Source organism: Lepus europaeus, chromosome 10 (genome assembly GCF_033115175.1).
Source record: "Lepus europaeus isolate LE1 chromosome 10, mLepTim1.pri, whole genome shotgun sequence".
Lineage (NCBI taxonomy): Eukaryota > Metazoa > Chordata > Mammalia > Lagomorpha > Leporidae > Lepus > Lepus europaeus.
Genome location: NC_084836.1, coordinates 67,620,788 through 67,640,749, shown reverse-complemented (window position 1 = coordinate 67,640,749; position 19,962 = coordinate 67,620,788). Strand labels below are relative to the sequence as shown.

General features: G+C 59.7%; 1 protein-coding gene across 1 annotated transcript; it reads right to left on the bottom strand.

The window, feature by feature from the left end:
• Positions 1 to 656: 656 nt before the first annotated feature.
• KRT8 (keratin 8) lies at positions 657 to 7,662 on the bottom strand. The gene is made up of 9 exons (XM_062203629.1): positions 7,228 to 7,662; positions 4,403 to 4,611; positions 3,843 to 3,903; positions 3,395 to 3,490; positions 2,830 to 2,994; positions 2,566 to 2,691; positions 2,014 to 2,234; positions 1,832 to 1,890; positions 657 to 1,053 (listed from the first exon to the last, which is right to left on the bottom strand). Exons 1-9 carry the CDS (start codon positions 7,555 to 7,557, stop codon positions 866 to 868), a joined length of 1,455 nt encoding a protein of 484 aa, XP_062059613.1. The 5' UTR covers positions 7,558 to 7,662; the 3' UTR covers positions 657 to 865.
• Between the last annotated feature and the right edge of the window lie 12,300 nt (positions 7,663 to 19,962).

Below are 19,962 nucleotides of genomic sequence, written 5' to 3'. Positions count from 1 at the left end.
GCAGTGCCCTCTGGGGCTCTTAAAACTGCAGGAATGGCACAGCCCGCGGTGGAGAACAGGCCCGGAGCTAGGAAGCACGCAGGAGCCCCGGGCTGGGCTGGCCACTGGGCTCCCACCCGGGGCTCTCTGCAAGGAGCCGTGGTGGGTTGGTCTTGGGGCAAGGAGCTGGAACCCTCGGGATAACGCCGCATTGAAGATGCCAGGGTCTCATTCCCAAGTGCCTGGGTTCAAATCCCGGCTCAGGCTCCTGACCCCAGCTTCCTTGCTGGTGCAGACCTGAGGAGGCAGTGGGGACGGCTCCAGGGATTGGGACCCTGCCACCCACGTGGGGGACCTGGAGTTTCAGCTCTTCGCTTCTGGCCAGCCCTCACGCTTCCGGGAGTTTGTAGAGTGAACCAGCTTGCTTTCTCATTTCTTTCATTAAATAAAAGCTCTTCTATCTCGCTCACAGAGTGTGTTGTACGGGTTAGATGAGTATCTTCAAACACGCTGAAGCCATACAGCTCTTACAGGTACAGAACGGGGGCCCAGCAGTGGCCAAGCCGCCACAGCAGTGCCCAGCAAGGGGGATCTCTTGGGGAGGAGGCTGGAGCCGGCCAGCCGGCCCTGCCCTGCACCCTCCCACCCCGTGGACACAGAACGTACACGCAGCCAGGTTAGGTGGGCCGGGTTAGAGCCAGCTGAGTTTTTATTTTGAAAAAGACATGCATTGATTCTTCATTGGGGGCACGGGCAAGAGGGCAGTAGGTTCCCCCCAGGGTGGGCTGAGGGCTTGGGCCAAGCCTCTCGGGTGACTGTCTTGCTCCCCCAACCCCCCGGGGGACAGCCCAGGGGAGGGGCGTGGCCGGAAGGCCACAGTGGCCGTTCACTTGGCCAGCACGTCGGAGGATTCGGACACCAGCTTCCCGTCACGGGTCTCGATCTTCTTCACCACCACAGCCTTGGAGCGGGTGAAAGAGGTGGAGCCCCCGCCGGGGCCGAAGCCAGACTGGAAACTCAGGCCGTAGTTGAGGCCAGGGCTTGCGAGGCTCCCAAAGCCAGAGCTCAGCCCACCTGCAGGGACGGAGGGAACTGGATGAGCACCCAGGCCCCTCAGTGCACAGGGCTCGGAGTCTCTTCTCCCTGCCTTCGCCCTGGGGGGGGGGGGAGGGGGGGCAGCCCAGGGCTGTGGGACCAGTGACTACAGCGATCACTGCTCCAGAGCTGGCTGGCGGCAGAGAGCACCCCTGGTGGCTGGGCGACCTGGGACAAGGCCTGCCTCAGCTGCACAACAGGAGAGGGTATAGGAGTTGTATAGAAAGGGCAGGCATTCGGCATGATGGTTTAAGACGCCACTTGGGAAATCCACAGCCCATATCCGAGAGCCTGGGCTCCTGTCCCAGCTCTGCACCCAATTCCAGCTTCCTGCTGATGTGCAGCCTGGGAGGCAGCCGTGATGGCTGGATCCCTGTCGCCCACGTGGGCAACCTGGATTGAGTTTCGGGCTCCTGCCTTTGGCCTGGCCCAGGCCCAGCTGTTGCAGGCATTTGGGGAGCGAACCAGTGGATGAGAGTTCATTGGCGCTCTCGCGTGCTCTCTCTTTCTCTCTCTCCCCCTGCCTCTCATATAAGTCAACAGATAGCTCATTTGTAAGTGCACAAAGCGTGCAAAGCCCTGGGCACAGGGCCTGGCACGTGGGATTCTGCGTATGTCACCCCTCATCCGGGGCTTCTCCCAAGAACGGGAGTCCTGTTCCGCCTCTCCCCCGGGGTCACACAGAGTTCCTGAGCCCCAGGCCTCCCCGGCCCTACCCTGCTCCCTGCACCCCAGGGCGGGCCCCCCAGGCACTCACCCGCGTAGCCAGTGGTGGTCTTGGTGTGGATACTCATGTTCTGCATCCCAGACTCCAGCCTGCACCCAGACACATGGGGAGTCAGGGCCGGCCCCCCCTTCTCCTGCGCAGGCAGCCCCCACCCCCTCCCTGCCCAGGTGCAGGCAGAACCCCCGCCCCACCCCCACCCCCACCGGGCGCACCTGCTCTCCTCGCCCTCCAGCAGCTTGCGGTAGGTGGCGATCTCGATGTCCAGGGCCAGCTTCACGTTCATGAGCTCCTGGTACTCGCGCAGCTGCCGGGCCATGTCCTGCTTGGCCCGCTGCAGGGCAGCCTCCAGCTCGGCCAGCTTGGTGTTGGCGTCCTTAATGGCCAGCTCCCCGCGCTGCTCAGCGTCGGCGATGGCGGCCTCCAGGCTGGCCCTCTGTAGGGGGCAGAACACAGAGAAGCTGCTAGAGCTGACTCCTCCCTCCCTGTCGCACCCTCCCCTGCCCTCCTTGAAGGTGTCACCTGTGTCCCCCTACCCTAAGTGGACTAGACCTTGAAGTCCTTAAGGCAGCAGGACCCGGTCTGACTCTGACATATAAGCAGCCGTAGGGGAATGCGCCCCGGGCCACAGCCCCCACGCACTCCCGGCTGTAGACACCTGCTCAGCACCCCTCAGCTTCCCCGGAAGCTCCCAGCCCCTTGCTCGCTCCCGCGGTAGACCCAGGTGCGCGCGTCCAAGGATCCCTCCCAGCCCCGCCAGCCCGCACCTGGCCTTTGAGGGCCTCGATCTCGGCCTGGATGCGGCTGATGTTCCGGTTCATCTCAGAGATCTCGGTCTTGGTGCGCCGCAGGTCGTCCCCGTGCTTGCCGGCCTGTGTCTGCAACTCCTCGTACTGCAGGCGGGAGAGGAAGTGAGGAAGTGCCCTCAATCCCAGGCAGGGCGCTCTCTGCGGAGCCTCGGGGCCTGGGCGTCTCACCCCCTCCACGCACCCCAACAGCACCCCGCGGCTCCCAGCAACACGGTTCCTCACCTTGACCTGGTACATGCTCTCGGCCTCGGCGCGGCTGCGGTTGGCGATGTCCTCATACTGGGCACGCACTTCAGCGATGATGCTGTCCATGTCCAGGGAGCGGCTGTTGTCCATGGACAGCACCACGGACGTGTCGGAGATCTGGGACTGCAGCTCGCGGATCTCCTGCGGGAGAAGGGGCAGGGAATGAGGCTCTCGCCACACAAGGGAGCCCGTCCCCCGAGGAATCCCACGCGGCCAGAGCTCAGAAGCAAAGGTGCAGGCTGAGCCGCCCTCCCTGTGTGATGACCCTAGAAAGCTTATTGTACTTCCTTCTCCCAGCCCGTTCCTCTGTGAAGTACAGAGCCTAGGACAGCATCACCTGGGCTGACACTGGTCGCTGTTGGGGTGCTGGGGGCTGGGAGGAGCCTCTGGCTGTGTCCTAGGCTGGAGGGGAGCCAACGGGGCCAGGGGGAGGGGGCCTCTGGCTGGGTTCCAGGCAGGGGGCACCAATGGGGCCAGAAGGAGAAGGCAGCCTCTGGCTGGGTCCCAGGCTGGGGGCCACTTTTCGGCCCCAAGAACACACCTCTTCGTACAGCTGCCGGAGGAAGTTGATCTCGTCCGTCAGCCCCTCCAAGCGAGACTCCAGCTCGACCTTGTTCATGTAAGCTTCATCCACGTCCTGGGGGTGGGGCAAAGGGCAAGGGGGGATCTGAGCCGAGCGCCCCCCTCCAACTCCATCCCAGGGGCTCCCCAACATCCGTCCACTCAGTGGCCCGGATGTAGGTCCTTCTACCCGACTGCCCTCCCCACCCCACTTTGTGGCCTGATTCTCCAGGACACCTCTGCACCTGCACTCCAAATGCACCCAACTATCTGAGCTCGGCTTCCTGTCCACGCTGCATTAGCCAGACAGCGCTCCGACACTGAAATGAACCAACCCTCCCCACGACTTAGAAACATGTCAAGACAAAACCTAGGGAGCTGCAGCCTCTGAGCCCCCAGTGTCCGGCTGGGGTACAGGAGCTCCTCACCTTCTTAATGAGGACAAACTCATTCTCCATCTCCGTGCGTTTGTTGATCTCATCCTCGTACCTGGTGCAAGAGATTCAGCATCAGACGGTGGAGGTGAAGGCGGGGGAGCCCAGGGTCTGGGGGTGTGGTCGGGGCCGGGGCGGTGGGGATGGGGGGGTAGGCTATCTAGAAAAGTCAGCTCATGGCTATGCAGGATGCAAGACAGCTGCTCCTGCTGCCTGCCCAGTGCAACCTCTGCCAGTGGAGAAGCCTAGAGCAGAAACTCTGTCTCTCTCGCAGATCCATAAAGATGCATGGCACTGGGCATGCTGGCTGAAGGTCAAGGGTCAGAAACGAGCAAGGGCCAGGGCTTAAGTATCAACATGAGCGCTGGTGGCCACCAGCTCCCTGGTCTCAGGGTCACCGCATGAGCAAATAATTTGCTGTCGAAACCTGGACAGTTAGAGGACGGAGAGGAGGTGGGTCACAGGGTCACCTAGCAACACAGGGCTGCATGGCAGGCTAGGCCCAGGGCAGGCTGCACCGAGCTGGACGGGCATGCTGGGCTGGGGCTGCTCACTTGTTCTTGAAGTCTTCCACCAGCCCCTGCATGTTGCCAAGCTCCGCCTCCAACTTCAGCTTCTCCTGGCCCAGCGCCTCCAGCTGCCGCCGCAGGTTGTTGATGTAGCTCTCGAACATGTTGTCCATGTTGCTGCGAGCCGTCTTCTGCTGCTGCAGGAGGCTCCACTTGGTCTCCAGCATCTTGTTCTGCTGCTCCAGGAAGCGCACCTGCACAGGGGGAGGACCGAGCAAAGAGCTGCTGAGCCGGCCAGGGATCGGAGGGGGCTGGCACCCAGGCACTGTCTCTCCCCAAAGCTGTGAGGTCCCCCAGGGCCCCCGTCAGCTGTCCTGGAGAATCAGCCAGGACCGGGGCGGGGGGCAGGGGCACGGCGTCGGGAGCTGGCCGGCTAGTCCCTCCAGCCTTGGCAGACGGGGCGGAGGGGCGTTTCCATAGCTACTGGCGTGATTTTGAAGCGGCATTTGCAGAACAAGCTTTTGTTTACTTAGATCGTACGTTACAGACCAACAGAAACAGATAAGCAGTGTAAAGATGCTTTGATTTCCGTTCTGTAGAAGATTGAAAAAGAAAATGTTGGGGCCGGCATTGGGGCACAGCGGGTGAAGCTGCAGCCTGCGACAGCAGCATCCCATGCAGGACCAAGTTCAAGATCGGCTGCTCCTCTTCTAATCCAGCTCCCAGCTAATGCACCTGGGAAAGCAGCAGAGGATGGCCCAAGTGCTCAGGTGCCCACGTGGGAGACCCGGATGGAGTGCTGGGTTCTTGGCTTCTGCCTGGCCCAGCCCCGGCCATTGTGGCCATTTCAGACTCAATGGTTGGAAGATATCTCTCTGTCTGTCTCTGACCGTGTGTGTGTGTGTGTGTGTAACTCCGCCTTTCAACTAAGTAAACCTTTTTTAAAAGAAAATGGAGATGATTTATATTAAATACTATTGCCACCCTTAGTATTTGGAGTGACTTTGAAGGATGTGTGCAGATGGACAGAATCGGCAGCCCCACCCCGGGGGCAGCCGTGGCCAGGAGCCGCTTCCCTTCTCACAGCCTGGTCCCCTCCGTGGCAGCGGCCTGGGCCCTCTCAGGAGCCCCACCTCTGCGGGGAGCTCCGGCAGGAGACCAGGGTGCTGGGCCTGCAGACTTGACCTCCGAGCACTCCCCTCTGCCCCAACCACAGAGGCCTTGGGTCCCTTGGGCTCCAAGAACCCAGACTGCAGAATGACAATAAGACAAACTTATAGGGGAATTTTTTTTTAAAGAGAAACAATAATAGATTTGTTCCAAGAAGGGGAAATGTATTCTCTTTTTTTGCTGTTAAATACATAGATATATTTTATTTGTCAAGAGATGTCAGTTTCATTTAGAATATTCAAGTACAAAAAAAATGAAAATTTATATACGCATGTGGCTGTTCAAAAAAGTTAGAAACCATTAAAACGTTCTGAGAATTCTACTACGGCAATGAATGCAAATATCCCTGAGACAGGGTATCTAAATAATGGATTGTTTTTTAATCCACGCAAATTCGGAACTCTGTAAACTAGGGAGACTTGGGAGAGAAGGCTATCCCAAGGCTGCAGTCTCGTTCCCACAATTCTTCTGCAAATCCATTTTCTTTCCCAGGCTCATTCCAGCCCCCCAAATCATTAAAAATGCCAGTCAGGACTAAGGGGCCGCTTAGCACGGGCCAATCACTGCCAAGGTCTCTACGCAGATCCTACGTCTGAACAGGCCAGACACTTTGGTTCCCGGATCATCAAGCCCGTTTTACAGATGAGAAAAACGACTCCGCAAGGCAGGCCCCGCCAGGTTGCACCGTGAACCAGCGCTGGGCCTGCACCGCTCAGCTGTTCTCTGCAAGGCCCCCAGGACCCGCCAGCGCCGACCGAGGCTGCCCTGAGGGCGCTGCGGGAGCCCGGCCCGCGGTGGGGGCCTCCCCGCAGAGCGCGCGTCGCGGGGGTAGGGGGCACTCCAGCTCCTACAGCGGAGATCTGCCTCGGGACTTGGCTCCTCCCGTTCCCACAATGCCTGCCTGGGGCCCGCCAGCGCCCAGGCGCCCAACCCTGGGGCCCCGGGGCTGCAAAACCCGGCCTGGCTCCTTTGTGCAGGCGGAGCCGGGGTGGGAAGAGCGACAAGGGGCGAAAGGCCGCGAGGGCAAAGGGGCGTGGACGGGCGCGTTATCTGAAGCCATAAACTCTGGGGTTTAACAGGACCCGAAACACGGGCGGGGTGTGCTACGCCCGCAGACTTTGAATCCCGGACGGGCTTTCCTGGCCTCTCCCCTCTGCCCGGGCCCGGCCCTGAGCAGCCGCGCGAATGCAGCCAGGTGCAGGCGCGCGCGTCCGGTCCCCGCGCCCAGCGGAGCTCAGCCCCGCACCCCTCGGCGGGACGGGGGCGGGGCCCGTCCCCGCCCACTGCCGCCTCCCGGGCAGGGGCCAAGTCCTGACTCATGTGGGCGCCCCCAGCACTCGCGCCCTGGGGCCTCGGGCCTCCCTCAATATTTGCCCGTGGGAATCCACACACCCCTACTTTTTTCTGGAAACCCATCGACCCCCGCCCCGCGCCCCGCGTTGGAAAGTGTGAAAAGGGAAAGAAAGTGGCAGGTGGCCGCGTTGGGGAGCTCCTGGGGACTGCCCTGCCCCTTCCCCGCCTACTCCCCCAACAGCTGTTCCAGCCGGGGGCGAGGCCGGCGCTGGGGGAGAGACCACTTGGAATTACAGGCGCCCCTGTGCCCCACCCCAAGCCAAAGGGCCTGGAGACCTGGGTGGCCTGGATGGGTGGGGCCAGCAGGACACCACAGAGAGTCTGGGAGAAAGGGCGGGGACCCTCACCTTGTCGATGAAGGAGGCGAACTTGTTGTTGAGCGACTTGATCTGCTCCTTCTCCTGCGTGCGCACCGCCTGGATGTTGGGGTCCACCTCCAGCTTCAGCGGGCTCAGCAGGCTCTGGTTCACTGTGACGGCTGTGATGCCCCCAGCCCCAACCGGTGCACCATAGCCCCCGGCCAGACCCATGCCGGCACCCCGGAAGCTGCTGCCCACGCGGGAGAAGCTCGAGGAACTGATGCGGGCACCGGGCGCGCTCGTGTATGAGCGGCTGCTGAACGCCCGTGGGCCGGAGGTGGACACCTTGTAGGACTTCTGGGTCACTCGGATGGACATGGTGGAGGCTGGAGCGGAGGCAGGAGGGCCGAGCAAGGCAGAGGCTGCAGACGGAGTCGGAAGAGCTGCTTCCAGGTGGAGGAGCAGCTCCCAGGGGTGGCCCTTTATAGCGGAGAGCCCAGCCCACAGGGAGGGAGAAAGGCCTCGCACCTGAGTGGCTAGGTCTAAAGGGGCCGGGCCTAACCCGACACCTGCCACCTCCAGAGAGGACTCAGGTGGGGGCAGCAGAGAGCTGCTCCCACCCAGGAGCCGGCCCCAGCCCTGAGCCCACTCCCGAGCTACCCCAGAAACCCAGGAAAGGAATTCCAAGAAGGAAGGAACCCGCCTAGCCTGCCGTGGATGGTGGACCGAGCACCCCAGCTATGGGGAGACTTGCGCGGTCGCCCGGACGCTGGTGTCCTGGCTGCTTCCCGCCTGTGGGGAATACACCCAGGCCTGGGAAACCCGGCAGGAAGGGGGCCCCTGGCGGTCAGGGCAGCAGAACCCCAAAGTCCCACCCTCCTGCTTTGAGTAGCCACAGGGGTCTTAGGAGACCCTTGGGTTCTGAAGCCTCGGCTGTGAGGTCAACCTTTTGCCGTGTTTCTCCAAGTTCCTGCTGTAGCCTTCCCCCCCCCCCCCCGCCCCTATGCCTGGTACGCTGCCAAGGGGGGCTGGGTAAATATTTGTGGAATGAATGAAACACACACACACACACAAGCTGGCTGTCATCCCTCTGGGTTTGTACTGGGGGGAGATACAGATCTAATAACAGCACTTTTCCTGGGCCCAACCCAGTGCCCCACACTCCTCCCAAGATCCCAGGAGTCCCTGGGCCACGCTGGGCACTGGGAGCCTGGGGCTGGGAGGCGGGGAGGGCAGGGTGGGGGGGCACCGGTACAGGGGAGCTGCACTGGGAGTCTTGGACATCCTCCCCACAGCTCCCCGTGGGGCACTCGTGGGAAGTGAGACAGTGTGGTGGGCGTGGGTGGAGTGGGCGGCGCTGGTGTGCCAGGCACCAGATTCTCTTCTCTGCCCAGGCCCCCAGCTGGCCAGAGGAGCTGGAGCCAGAGCCAGAGTCCCTGCACCTGTCTCCATGAACCCATTACCTGAGTGAGTCAGGAGAGCAGGCTAGGGCGCGGCCTGCCCCTGTGGGAGGTTAGAGACTGGGGAGCTACAGGCCTGGGTGGGGCCGGGCGGGGCAGGCTGTGGGTGGAAGGTAGAGGTTTGGGTCCCCAAGGCAGAGATTCTGCCTGCAATTACCTGTTGGCTGGGGCTGGGTTCTCTGGAAGACACCGCAGGGCATTGTGGAGGGACTGGATGGGTTGGAGCTTAGCTAAGGGGGCCAACAGGTGCCAGACACGCAGGGGCCCTGGGGAGAGGGAAGGTGGCACACAGCCCCCACCCAGGGAGGCAGCAGGTACACGGATTGCATCCGGTCCTCTAGGACACACACCAGGCTCCCAAAAGGACAGGCACATGGAACCCTTACCCAGAGGGACAGAGACACCCAGAAGCTCCCTCGGGGGGGGGGGGGGAGGGGCAAAAGACACAGACACACTGAAGACCCTTCCAGAAAGAAAAACCCAGGGACCCCCAGCGAGGGCACTGTAGCCTCACCCCTCCCCCACCCCCTCCCCCTCCAGCCCTGGCCCTGGTCCGCAGAGGGAAATTCACTTAGAACCTGCTAACTCCAGGCCCTCCTCCCCCAACCCCCTTCAACAAATCCTAATGTTCCAAAGCCATGGTGGGAACGCTTGCCCCCCTCCCCTCGCCAACACCCACCCCCAGCAGGGCAAAGTGGCTTCTTCCAAAAGATCAGAACGCACAGGGTTGGGCCGGTGCCAAACCTGGGACAGGGGAGGCGGAAGGAGAGAGAGAGAGAGAGAGAGAGAGAGAGAGAGAGGGAGGCGCTGGTCAGACAGGTATGGCAGCCCTGGCAGGCAAGCGAGAGCCAGCGCTCCCTTTCTCCCCTCCCCCACACCGCCGGGCAGGGGGCTCAGAGGGAAGGGGCCGCCCCCACCCCCACCCTGGGTCGCCATTTGTGCAGTCAGAGGAGTGTCCCACAGCAACCCAGAGCCCTTCCCGAAATCTCCCCACCCCCAGCTACGTGGGTCCCTGGTTCTAAAAGTGTCCCTAGCTTCCAGTGAGGACAAGAGGGGCTACAAAGCACCGTGGGGGTACACGCGGGGTGGGGGGTGGCTGGCTCTGACCTCACCCAGGGCAAGGCCCTCTTTCCTGGGCAGCCCAGCCTGGCCTGAGCTGAAAGCATTTGCGTCTCACTTGTCAGCTCCTTGCTGTCCAGGGACCCCCGCCAGCCCCTCCCTGCCGAGTTGCCCCCTCTCCAATGGCTCCTGCCTGGAAGCCCAGGGGTGGAGGCAGAAGGGAAAGGCCCACGGGACCGGGGCCAAATGGGGAGGGGAGAGCGAAGAGCAGGCGGACGGGGCGGGACGGCAGGTACAACTCCTTACAAGGTTGTGTTGGCGGTGCTGCAGTCTGTGCGCCAGCCACTCTGACAAAAGGCCGACGCCGACCAGCTCAGCCCTGAACCGCCTTTTCCTGGAGAGCGCTCCAAGGAGTCAGGGCCGGGGCTGAGGGAGGAGGAGGCAGAGTGCTGTTGGTGCTCACGGGCATGGGAAGAGATGGTCTCAACAGATGCTGCCCGGCAGCCAGGGCTGGGGATACCACATTCACGGCAGCACCGTGCCAAAGAATGGGCGCCAGCCAACATCCCGCAGCCATGAGTGGATAAATAAGAGGTGGCCCAGCCACCCCGGGGATGACATTCCCCAAGAAAGAGCGCTGAGGGAGGTCAGCCCTGTGCCATAGTGGGTTAAGCCACCGCCTAAGACACCAGCATCCCCTATGGGCACCGGTTCGAGTCCCAGCTGCTCCACTTCCAATCCAGCTCTCTGCTATAGCCTGGGAAAGCAGTGGAGGATGGCCCAAGTCCTTGGGCCCTTGTATCTACGTGGGAGACCCAGAAGAGGCTCCTGGCCCAGCCCTGGCTGTTGAGGCCATTTGGGAAATGAACCAGCATATGGAAGGTTTCTCTCTCTCTCTCTCTCTCTCTCTCTCTCTCTCTGTCTCTCTCTCATATCCGCCTTTCAAATAAACAAATAAATCTTTTTTAAAAAAATAAAAAACTGAGGATCCATGCATGCTAGTCTGGGTGAACCTTTTGTTTAGTTGGATTTTTTGTTTGTTTAATTATTTATTTGTTTTGTTTTTTAGGATTTATTTTCATCTATTTGAAAGGCAGAATGACCCAGAGAGAGAGGCAAAGAAAAAGATCTTCCACCTGCTGATTCACTCCCTAAATGGCCTCAAAGGCCTGGGCTGGGCTGGGCCTAAACCAAGGGCAGGGAACTCCATCTGGGTCTCCCACAGGGGTACAGGGGCCCAAGCACCTGGGCCATCTTCCACTGCCTTCCCAGGCGTATCAGTGAGGAGCTGGATTAGAACCAGTGCTCCACCATTGAATGCTGGTTTCTAAGGAAGCGGCTTAACGTGCTGCCCCACAGTGCCAGCCCCTTGGGTGAACCTGGAAAACAATCTGATGAAGGGGCGGGAGGGGAGCAGGTCCCAGAAAGCCACCTGCTGCAGGTGCCCATGCAGAAGAAATGCCCGGAGCAGGCAAAGCCACAGAAAGGCGCCTGGTGGTTGTCCAGGGCCGAGAGGCTGGAGGTGGAGCGATGGGGATGAACGTGATGGTGAAATGGCACAAGTCTGAGCACACAGTGCACACTGTGGAATCGTATGGCATCTGAGAGTGAGCTCAGGAAAGCTGTACGGAAGGAGAAAGCGGGAACTTTATCTGATGAGCTGGGGCTTTGCGCAGCGCGCAGGGGCCAGGGGAGAGGAGGGAAGGTACACAGACTCCCCGCCTCTGAGTGAGAGCGATGCCCCCCAAGGTACCGCCATCACCTTAAAAGCTAGGGCAATTTGCAATGTGGTTGGCATAGAAATAGCTGAGTCTAGCACAGAGGCGACCAAGCAATTAAGCGGGAAGCCACAGATGGTGGGGTGGCCTCTCCCTCCCTCCGGAAGCCTCACCATGAATAATAAAGTTGATCTGATTATTGATTTTATGCCGTGTGCTCCAGGCCAAAATTGTGCACAGTTAATGCTTAGCAAATGTGACTTTTCTCTTCACGGTGAGCGGTGCCTCTGATGACCCAAGCCAGCCAGGATGCGAGCGGACCGCCTGGAGGGCCAGCAAACTACGCCTGCTCGGGGTGGGGGGACTCCAGCTCGCTCACCAGCTGTCCCCTGGGATCTGGACAAGCGCTTCCAAACCCTGCCAACTCAGAAAGCCCGTGGTCCACGGCCCACCACCATGGGCCTTTGTACACAGAAAACGGGGCACCTGGGAGGGTCTCTGTGTTCCCAGCCCCCACGCTCCAGCTGCTATGATCCAAGGTCTATTGTTCTGAGTTCCAACTGGGTGAGAACCTGAGGCCCAAGGTGGGAGTGGGGCAGGGACCAGAGGTCTTTTGTTCCTCATTCTTTGAATTCACCTGGTCCAACTGTTTTCTCCACTGGGTGCTCACCAGGTGCTGGCGGGGAAATGAGGGGGCGGCAGCAGGGGGCTGGGCATGGGTGGTTCCCCTTAAATTGTTCAGGTGCAGGTGGGAAGCTCCCAGCTCCTCTGCCCAAGGCAAGGTATCTCCAGAAGGTCCCAGGTTAGGAAGTGAGCGTTAGCCGTCATTAATTCAACCAGCCGTCATTCGTTCAGCCTGCCGGGGAATGGGTTAATTAGCGTAGGCTCCCAGCCTTAGGACGAGACGAGCAAACACATGCCGTAGTGGTCATACTTAGGACAAATAGTGCTTTGCAAACATTAATTCACTTCATCTTCATATGAACTCCATAAAGCAGTTGCTGTAATCACGTACACACTCCCAAGGTCACACACAGCAGTGCGCCCCCTTCTCCCTGCTCCTGGCCGCTGCCCCGCACCCACCCGCCCCCAGCCCAGGCTGACGAGAAGGGTCATGTTTCTTGGTTGCCCGACACACAGGACCAGAGACGCGTCCACAGCTGGTGCAGAGGGGAGAGCTGCACAGCGCTGGCCCAAACATGTGGGTGGGCAGTGCTCAGAGAGAGGGGTTCCGGGGTCTCCGTGCCCTGCCCCCCACCTGCAGCTGAGGCCACTCCTGCCTTCCTGCCAGCGCTGCTCTCCTTTGGGCAAGGCGGGTGGGGTCAGGCCGGGGGCTATGGACACTCAGAGGACTGACAGACCCGGGGGCGGCTCAGCTCCGGGTAGGCAGTCCCCCACCATAAAGGCCATCACTGCCCACGGCTGGCGTCCAAGGCCAGCCGTGCCACCCACCCACCCCCGCCCACCAGAAACCCACTGTCCCTGGGCGTCATGCCCTCCCTGTGTGCTCCTCAGATAGGGTCGCTATTGGCCACCACCACCCACGCGAGTCTCAGGGGGCCTGTGTGGCTCCCAAGCAGGTATTATTTTTAGCAAGTGTTTTTATTTTGTAAGACTTATTTATTTTTTGAAAGGCAGAGCAACAGAGATTGACAGAGAAAGGGGTAGAGGAAGAAAGAGAGAGGGGAGGGGGAGGCTCTTCTATTCACTGGTTCATTCCCCAGATGCCCATAACAGGGCTGGACCAGGTCGAAGCAGGAGCCAGGAACTCCATATCTGGGTCTCCCAGGAGGGTGGCAGGGGCCCAGGTATGTGGGCCATCCTCTGCTGCTCCTCCAGGCACCTTAGCAGGGAGCTGGATCCGAGGGGGAGCAGGCAAGACTCGAAGGAGCACTCCGCTGTGGGGTGCTGGTGTCACAAGCCGCGGCTTAACCTGCTGCACAACACCAGCCCCTTCATTTTATCTTTGAATCCAACTCTAACTTCTTTTTAGAAACTTATTAGAAGGACGGATTCAGAGATGATTTCCATCTTGTGAGTTTATACCTCAAAGGCCCACAGCAGCTGGAGCTAGGTGTTGGGCTGGGGCCAGAGCCAGGAGCCAGGAACTCAATCCAGGGCTCCCACGTGTTTATCAGAGCCAGGAGTCGAACCCAGATACTCCAGTGGGGATGTGGGCATGCTCCCCACCAGGCTAACTAAAGGCGTGCTCCTGCCCAGGACTCCCCATGTCCAGCTCAAACAGCCTGCAGCACGACATCATTGATTTGCTCCTGCAGTTGGGAGGTTCAGGGGCACATCCAGCTCTCAGCCTAGCCAGGTGAGGGGCTCAGTGACGTCACCAGGACCACTTTCTCCACTTGTCTCAGCTCTGTCTCCCTCTGCTGTGGCTTCATCCTGGGACAGGTCACTTTCACGCTGTGACAAGGACGGCCACCGCGGGAGTGCATCTCTCCCGATGCTTCCAGCTGATGGTCCCAGGCTGAGTCTTCAGGCTGCCTTGGGTCCCATGCTCATCTCTGAGCCAATGCCTGGGAGGAGGGAACAGAATACTGCCATTTGCATTAGAACCAAGGCAGGCGCCAGGCCCCAAGGGAGGAGCAGTCAGCCCCACCCAGTACAGAAGTCAGGGCAAGGGGCGGGGGCTGTGGCTTAGCTGGTAAAGCTGCCGCCTGCAGCACCAGCAGCCCATGTGGGCACCAGTTCGAGTCCTGGCTGCTCCACTTCCAATCCAGCTCCCTACTGATGCACCTGGGAAAGCAGTGGAGGATGGCCCAAGTGTTTGGGCCCCTGCACCCACGTAGGAGACCTGGAAGAAGCTCCTGGGTCCGGGCTTCCACCTGGCCCAGCCCTGGCTGTTGTGGCCGTTTGGGGAATGACCCAGCCGATGGAAAATCTCTCTGTCTCTCTGTCTCTGTCTCTCTTTCTGCCTCTGCCTCTCCTTCTCTGAAACTCTGCCTTTCAAATAAATAAATAAATCTTTAAAGACGGGGGGTGGGACGACGGCAAAAAGATGGGCTTCTCTTTGTCCATACAGGTAGAAATGACAGCTGCTCGTTACATCCATTCATGCAAAAAAGTACACAGATAAAGACCCGGAAATGCAGAGGTGTAAAGATAGCAGCGTCCACACAGAGCCTGCCTGCCCCAAGTCTGCCTTCCATGCCTTGTCAACACAATCTGGATCTCAGATAAAAAAGAGATTCACGCGCAGGCTGTAGGACCTCAGAGGGGGGCGGGGGAGGCCCTGGGCAGGCGGAGCTTGGAAAGTAAGGCGCTGGGTGCAAGGGACAAAACCAGAGGCGACCTGGGCGGGGGCAGGGAGGCCTGGGGCACAGCCAACAGGATGCGGCTATGAGTCCAGAGTGATTCACAGATGCACTTCCGGTTAGCTACCTGCTGCACCTGGGCACCCTCTGCTCCAGCCAGACTGGTGCACGCACCTGGCCGTGAGCCACAGGGCTTACCCTCACCGCCGCGTTCAGCCCAGCGGTTTCAGCACCAGCTTCTTGGGGACAGGACGACAACCTCCGTGCAGACAGAGCAGTGTTCCGGGCACTTCCTGTTCTCTGTGGTGCCTGCCTGGCCCACCGGTGGGGGCTCAGAGGTGTTGAGGCGTGGAGGGTGCAAAGAAGTTTGAGGTGACAGCCAGGACTAGGAGGAGGGGGTCTCTAGGAGAGCCTTAAGGAGATAACAGGCAAAACTCTGCCTGCATGCAAACCAGAACTTTGCAAATCCAGGTGCCAGGGAGCCAGCCATGCAAATGGAGCCCTCCTCCCATGCTCACCCCACTTCTCGAACTCAGCCCGAGACCCTGCCCTGCTGCTGCTGACCGGTGGCGCTGGTGATGACCGGAAGGATGACGATAGAGGTGGCTCTCACCGACTGAGTTCCTTTGAAGCGTCAGAGCTCTCCCGCAGGTTACTCCTCCTAGTCCTAACATAACCCAGGGGAAGATAGCATTACCCCATTTTACAGATAAGAAAACTGACACTCCAGGGTCTCCAGTTGGTGTGACGGAATCAGACCCTAAACCCAAGTCTAATCCTGTTGTGGAGAGTTGATGTCCGATTGTTATTATGTTTTTATTTATGTGAAAGACAGAGTTACAGAGAGAGAAGGAGAGACAGAGAGAGATCTTCCATCTGCTGGTTCACTCCCCGAATGGCCACAACGGCCATTGCTGGGCCAGGCTGAAGCCAGGAGCCAGGAGCTTCTTCTGGGTCTCCCACGTGGGTGCAGGGGCCCAAGGACTTGGACCATCTTCTACTGCTTCCCCAGGTGCATCAATAGGGAGCTGGATTGGAAGTGGAACAGCCTGGACTCGAACTGGCACCCACATGGGATGTCGGCATCGGAGACAGCAACTTAACCCACGAGGCCACAGCGCTGGCCCTGCTGTCCAATCGTCAAGAGCAGTCTCTGAATGTTCTTCATTAAGAGGAGCGATCAAGTCGATAACCCAGAGTAGAAACAGGACACTCATTCATCTGGTTACAGGCCAAGGATATAGATTACTTGTCCCATGTTGGGGCTACCTGAGGGACTTGGAGAGCTCCCCGAGGCTAGCACCTGGGCTGTCTCGTTGGTTGCCCTGGCCACACTATTAGAAGCCCCCAGCAGCTGGCGTTGCTTGCGACTTCAGCATCCCACATCCAAGCTCCTGTTCTGTCAGCAGAGAGGAGCGGAATAGGTGCTTGTGTTCATGCAAGGAAGAATCCAGACGTGAGGCAGAGGGGAGGGGTCCGCAAGGGAGCAGGGCAACCGTGAGAACGGACGTGCACCTCTCCAGAGTCGGGGGGGAGAGAGCGTGCCCAATCACTCAGACAGGGAAAGCCGGGGGTCCCCGGTCTGCTGGAGGCCGGGTGGGAGGCTCAGGCGAGAGCCAAGCGCTGAGCGTACAGTCTGCGCTTCACTAGGGCCTAGAGGGCAATGGGGCCAGTGCGACCCGCTGTCTCTCCTTCCCTCTCTCTCTTCTCCTGGACAAAGGGTTTGCGTGGAAGACCATTCCCTTAGGGTCCCTCCCTGGGGGAAGGCTGGGGCCTCCTGAAATCTATCAGGGCAGGACTCTGTGGTGTACAACACCGGGCTGCTTCCAAGGCGTGCTTTGCTGTCCTTACGTCCCTCTCATACACATAGGCTAATTTCTAACTTCCTCCCTAACAGTGCCACTCCTGGCTGCTCAGCTTCCGATCCAGCCCCCTGCCAATGCGCCTGGGAAAGAAACAGATGATGACCCAAGTACCTGGGCTCCTGGCACCTATGTGCAAAACCGAGATACAATTCTTGGCTCCTGGCTTCAGCCTGGCCCAGCCCTGGTCGTTGTGAGCATCTGGGGAGTGAACCAGCAGATCAAGGCCTCTCCCCCTCTCTCTTTCTCTCTGTTTTTCCCTTTCGCGCTGTAGCTATGACTTTCAAATAAATAATTACATCCTAGAGAGAGAGAGAGAGAGGGAGGCAGAAAGAGCCTCCCAGCTGTGGAGAGCTGATGTCCGATTGTGAGGGCTAAGGCAAGTCCAAACATGGACACAACGGACACAGTGACCCATGCATAGGTCCTGGAGAAACAATCTGCTGACCTGGACAGTGAGAAGGGGCTGGGCCTGGGCCAGCTCAAGCCAGCTTTGCCTCCAGGATGTGTTGGGCTCGCTGCCATGGCAACACCACGGCACTCTGCGTTGTTACATTCCTCACCAAACTCCAGGCTGAGACACCCACTCCCCAGGGCCACACCCCAGCCTCTCTCCTGCCCAGGTGACCGGCCAGGGAGCCCTGGGAGAAGCCTGGACAACAGAAGTAGCTTCTAGAACATGGGAGGCAGAGAAAGGAAAGCCACCTCTTTCCCAGACCAGAGCCTCTCGCTCAGAGTGTTCCGTGGCACCGGAAGGCAGTGACAGGCCGGCGGCTCCCACATCTCCCACAGGAACCCTCCACCCCCAGCTCCCCCAGGGCTGCATCCTCTTCCACTCGGCTGTCAGCTCCTACGCAAACTCTCTTTCCGCCATGCTTCCCTCTCTGCCCCTGCAGCCTCTGGTACCTCCTCCAGGAAGCCCTCCAGGCAGCCTCGCCCTCCCAGGCTTCTCCCTCTAGTCCTCTAGCCTGCAGCCTTGCACTGTGCACTCTGAGCTCTGACCCGGGTTTCCCAGAGCTGGACGTAAGCCTAGGCAGAACCTGGGCCAAGGAGTTCTCCTAAGGTGCTGATTATAGTTTTGCATTCCTGCCGGAGCTATGAAGAGGTGTCCTATGCAATTTTGGGCTGAGGACCTAGCCTAAAGGTTACAACATAGCCTGAGCTGCAGGTGCTCAGGCGCTGACCCTGCTGCCTCTCAGCTCCTCCCTTCCCTCTGTCCCTAGAGGATGGCTATGCCAGGCACTCCCTGGGACTTTTACAACCCCACTAAACCCTCACAATGAAACCCACGAGGAAAGTACACACAGCTTCATTTTACAGCCCAGGATACGGAAGCTCCAGGACTTTCCACACATTTCCTAAGGTCAGCCTAAGTGTCAGAGTCAGAGTGGCGGCCAGCTCTCCTGGCGGCCAACCAGAGTCACCTTTCCCCCTGTGCTGGGGCTCGCCAGAGACAGGCGATGGGAGTCAGGAGACGGGAATGCAGATTTCCCGGCCTGGCAAGCTATGCCTGCGGCCAGCCGGCACCCCTGGTGAAAGGAGGTGCCTCCCGAAAGGCCTGCAGGAGCTCCCCGCTGATCCCGGCGGCGGCTGAGGGCAGCTTGGGGTGCCCCTCCCTGATCCTTGGCTCCTCCCTCTGCAGACCTGTGACCTCCTCCAAAGCCCTCCAGAATTTGTGGCTAGAATTAAACATTCAGGCAGGATTCTGTTTCGAGAATTCTCTTTACACAATTCCTGGGACAATGTGGAGCAGCAGGAAAGCAAATTTGAGGACCCTATCCCAGCTTGATTCTCCTCTCCACCGGGTCTCTAACTCTGTGCCGGGGAAAGGGTCACTCCTCCTCTCTGTCCCGAACAGGAGGGACGCTTGACCTCCGCATCCAGTTGTAGTGGTGATTAGATCCTTGATTGTTGAAATTGCTAAATTATTTTTCTCTCTTTGAAAGACACGCTCCAAATGCCCACGACAGTCAGGACCGGGCCAGGTCAAAACTGGGAGCGTGGAATTACATCGGGGCTCCCACGTGGGAGGCAGGGACCTGGCTCCTTGAGCTGCCACCTGCTGCCTCTGAGAGTGTTAGAAACTGGAACCGGAAGCAGAATCGGGATTCGAACCCAGGCTCTCCAACGCAAGCTGTGGGTGTCCCAAGAGGCTTCGTAACAACTACACCAAATGCACGCCCTGATTTTTTTTTTAAATTTATTTATTTACTTGAAAGTCAGAGTTACACAGAGGGAGAAGGAGAGGCAGAGAGAGAGAGAGAGAGAGAGGTCTTCCATCAGCTGGTTCACTCCCCAAGTGGCCACAAAAGCCAGGGCGGAGCCAGGGGCTTCTTCTGGTTCTGCCACATGGGTGCAGGGGCCCAAGGACTTGGGCCATCCTCCACTGCCTTCCCATGCACATTAGCCGGGAGCTAGATCGGAAGTAGAGCAGTTGGGACTTGAACCGGCGCCCATATGGGATGCCGGCACTGCAGGCTCATGGCTTAAACTGCTGTACCACAGTGCCAGCCCCAGAAATGATTCTCTTGACCCTTCCTTCTGCCTGGGGGCGGGGAGGGGGGGGCCTCTGAAACAGGAGGGTCCCACACAGGGCCAGGCCTGCCGAGCACTGCAGAGGGCGATCAGGATGGGGGTTGGGGGGAAGGCCTGGGTAGGGCAGGAGGTGCTGAGCAGGTTTCTGGAATGGGGCTCCCAGGCCCATTCTGTGAATTCCTGTGAAAGGCTGAGTCAGACAGAGCCAGGCCGGGGCCATCAGCCTTATCACCACCGCCCCGCCTCCAGCAGCGCTTAGGAGAGCCATCTCCGGCCTCTGGAAGCTGAGGCTGACTCAGGGCTGGGGGCGGGCAGCGGGCCTCTGCTGCGTGCCCAGATCACCCTGGAACGTGCGATCCGTCAGAAGTGAACTGGGAGCCTGTTTGATGGAGGTGGGGGCAGGAGGATGGGGCCTCACAGTCAGAATCCTGTCTCCACCTGTGGGCTCTGGGGCTGGGCAAGGCTGTCACCTCCATTCTCACTCTGGGACGGGGCTCTTGGGTGGGCGGCCTGCTGCCCTCTCTCGCCCACCCAGCATTCAAGGCCTTGCCTGCAGTGGGAGCAGGCAGCCAGCCCAGCACCCATGTAGCCGCCTCCTCCCTCCCACACCGATGTCCTGAGCTGGGCACTGAGTGGGGGCAAAGGAGGAGAAAGGAGGCAGTGTTTCCCTTCGCTCCCTGCACCCCGAGAAATTCCTCATTCGAGAAATTCCTCACTTCATGCAGGTGCGAAACAGCCCCTGGGTGAGGGGGCTGCCTGAGCCTCCTGGACACGTCCACACTCTCCCTCTGCCCGGGGTGGGCCTGTCCCTGTCCCCCCTCCCTCACCTACCCACTCCCAGATGACCCACTGGTGCCCAGCCGCACTGATCTTCTACAAA

Coding starts and splice junctions, on each gene's coding strand:
- KRT8 (XM_062203629.1), bottom strand. CDS start 7,557: ATGTCCATCCGAGTGACCCAGAAGTCCTACAAGGTGTCCACCTCCGGC. Junction 3,904..4,402: donor GTGGAAGACTTCAAGAACAA/GTGAGCAGCCCC, acceptor CTCTTGCACCAG/GTACGAGGATGAGATCAACA. Junction 2,235..2,565: donor TCGAGGCCCTCAAAGGCCAG/GTGCGGGCTGGC, acceptor TGCCCCCTACAG/AGGGCCAGCCTGGAGGCCGC.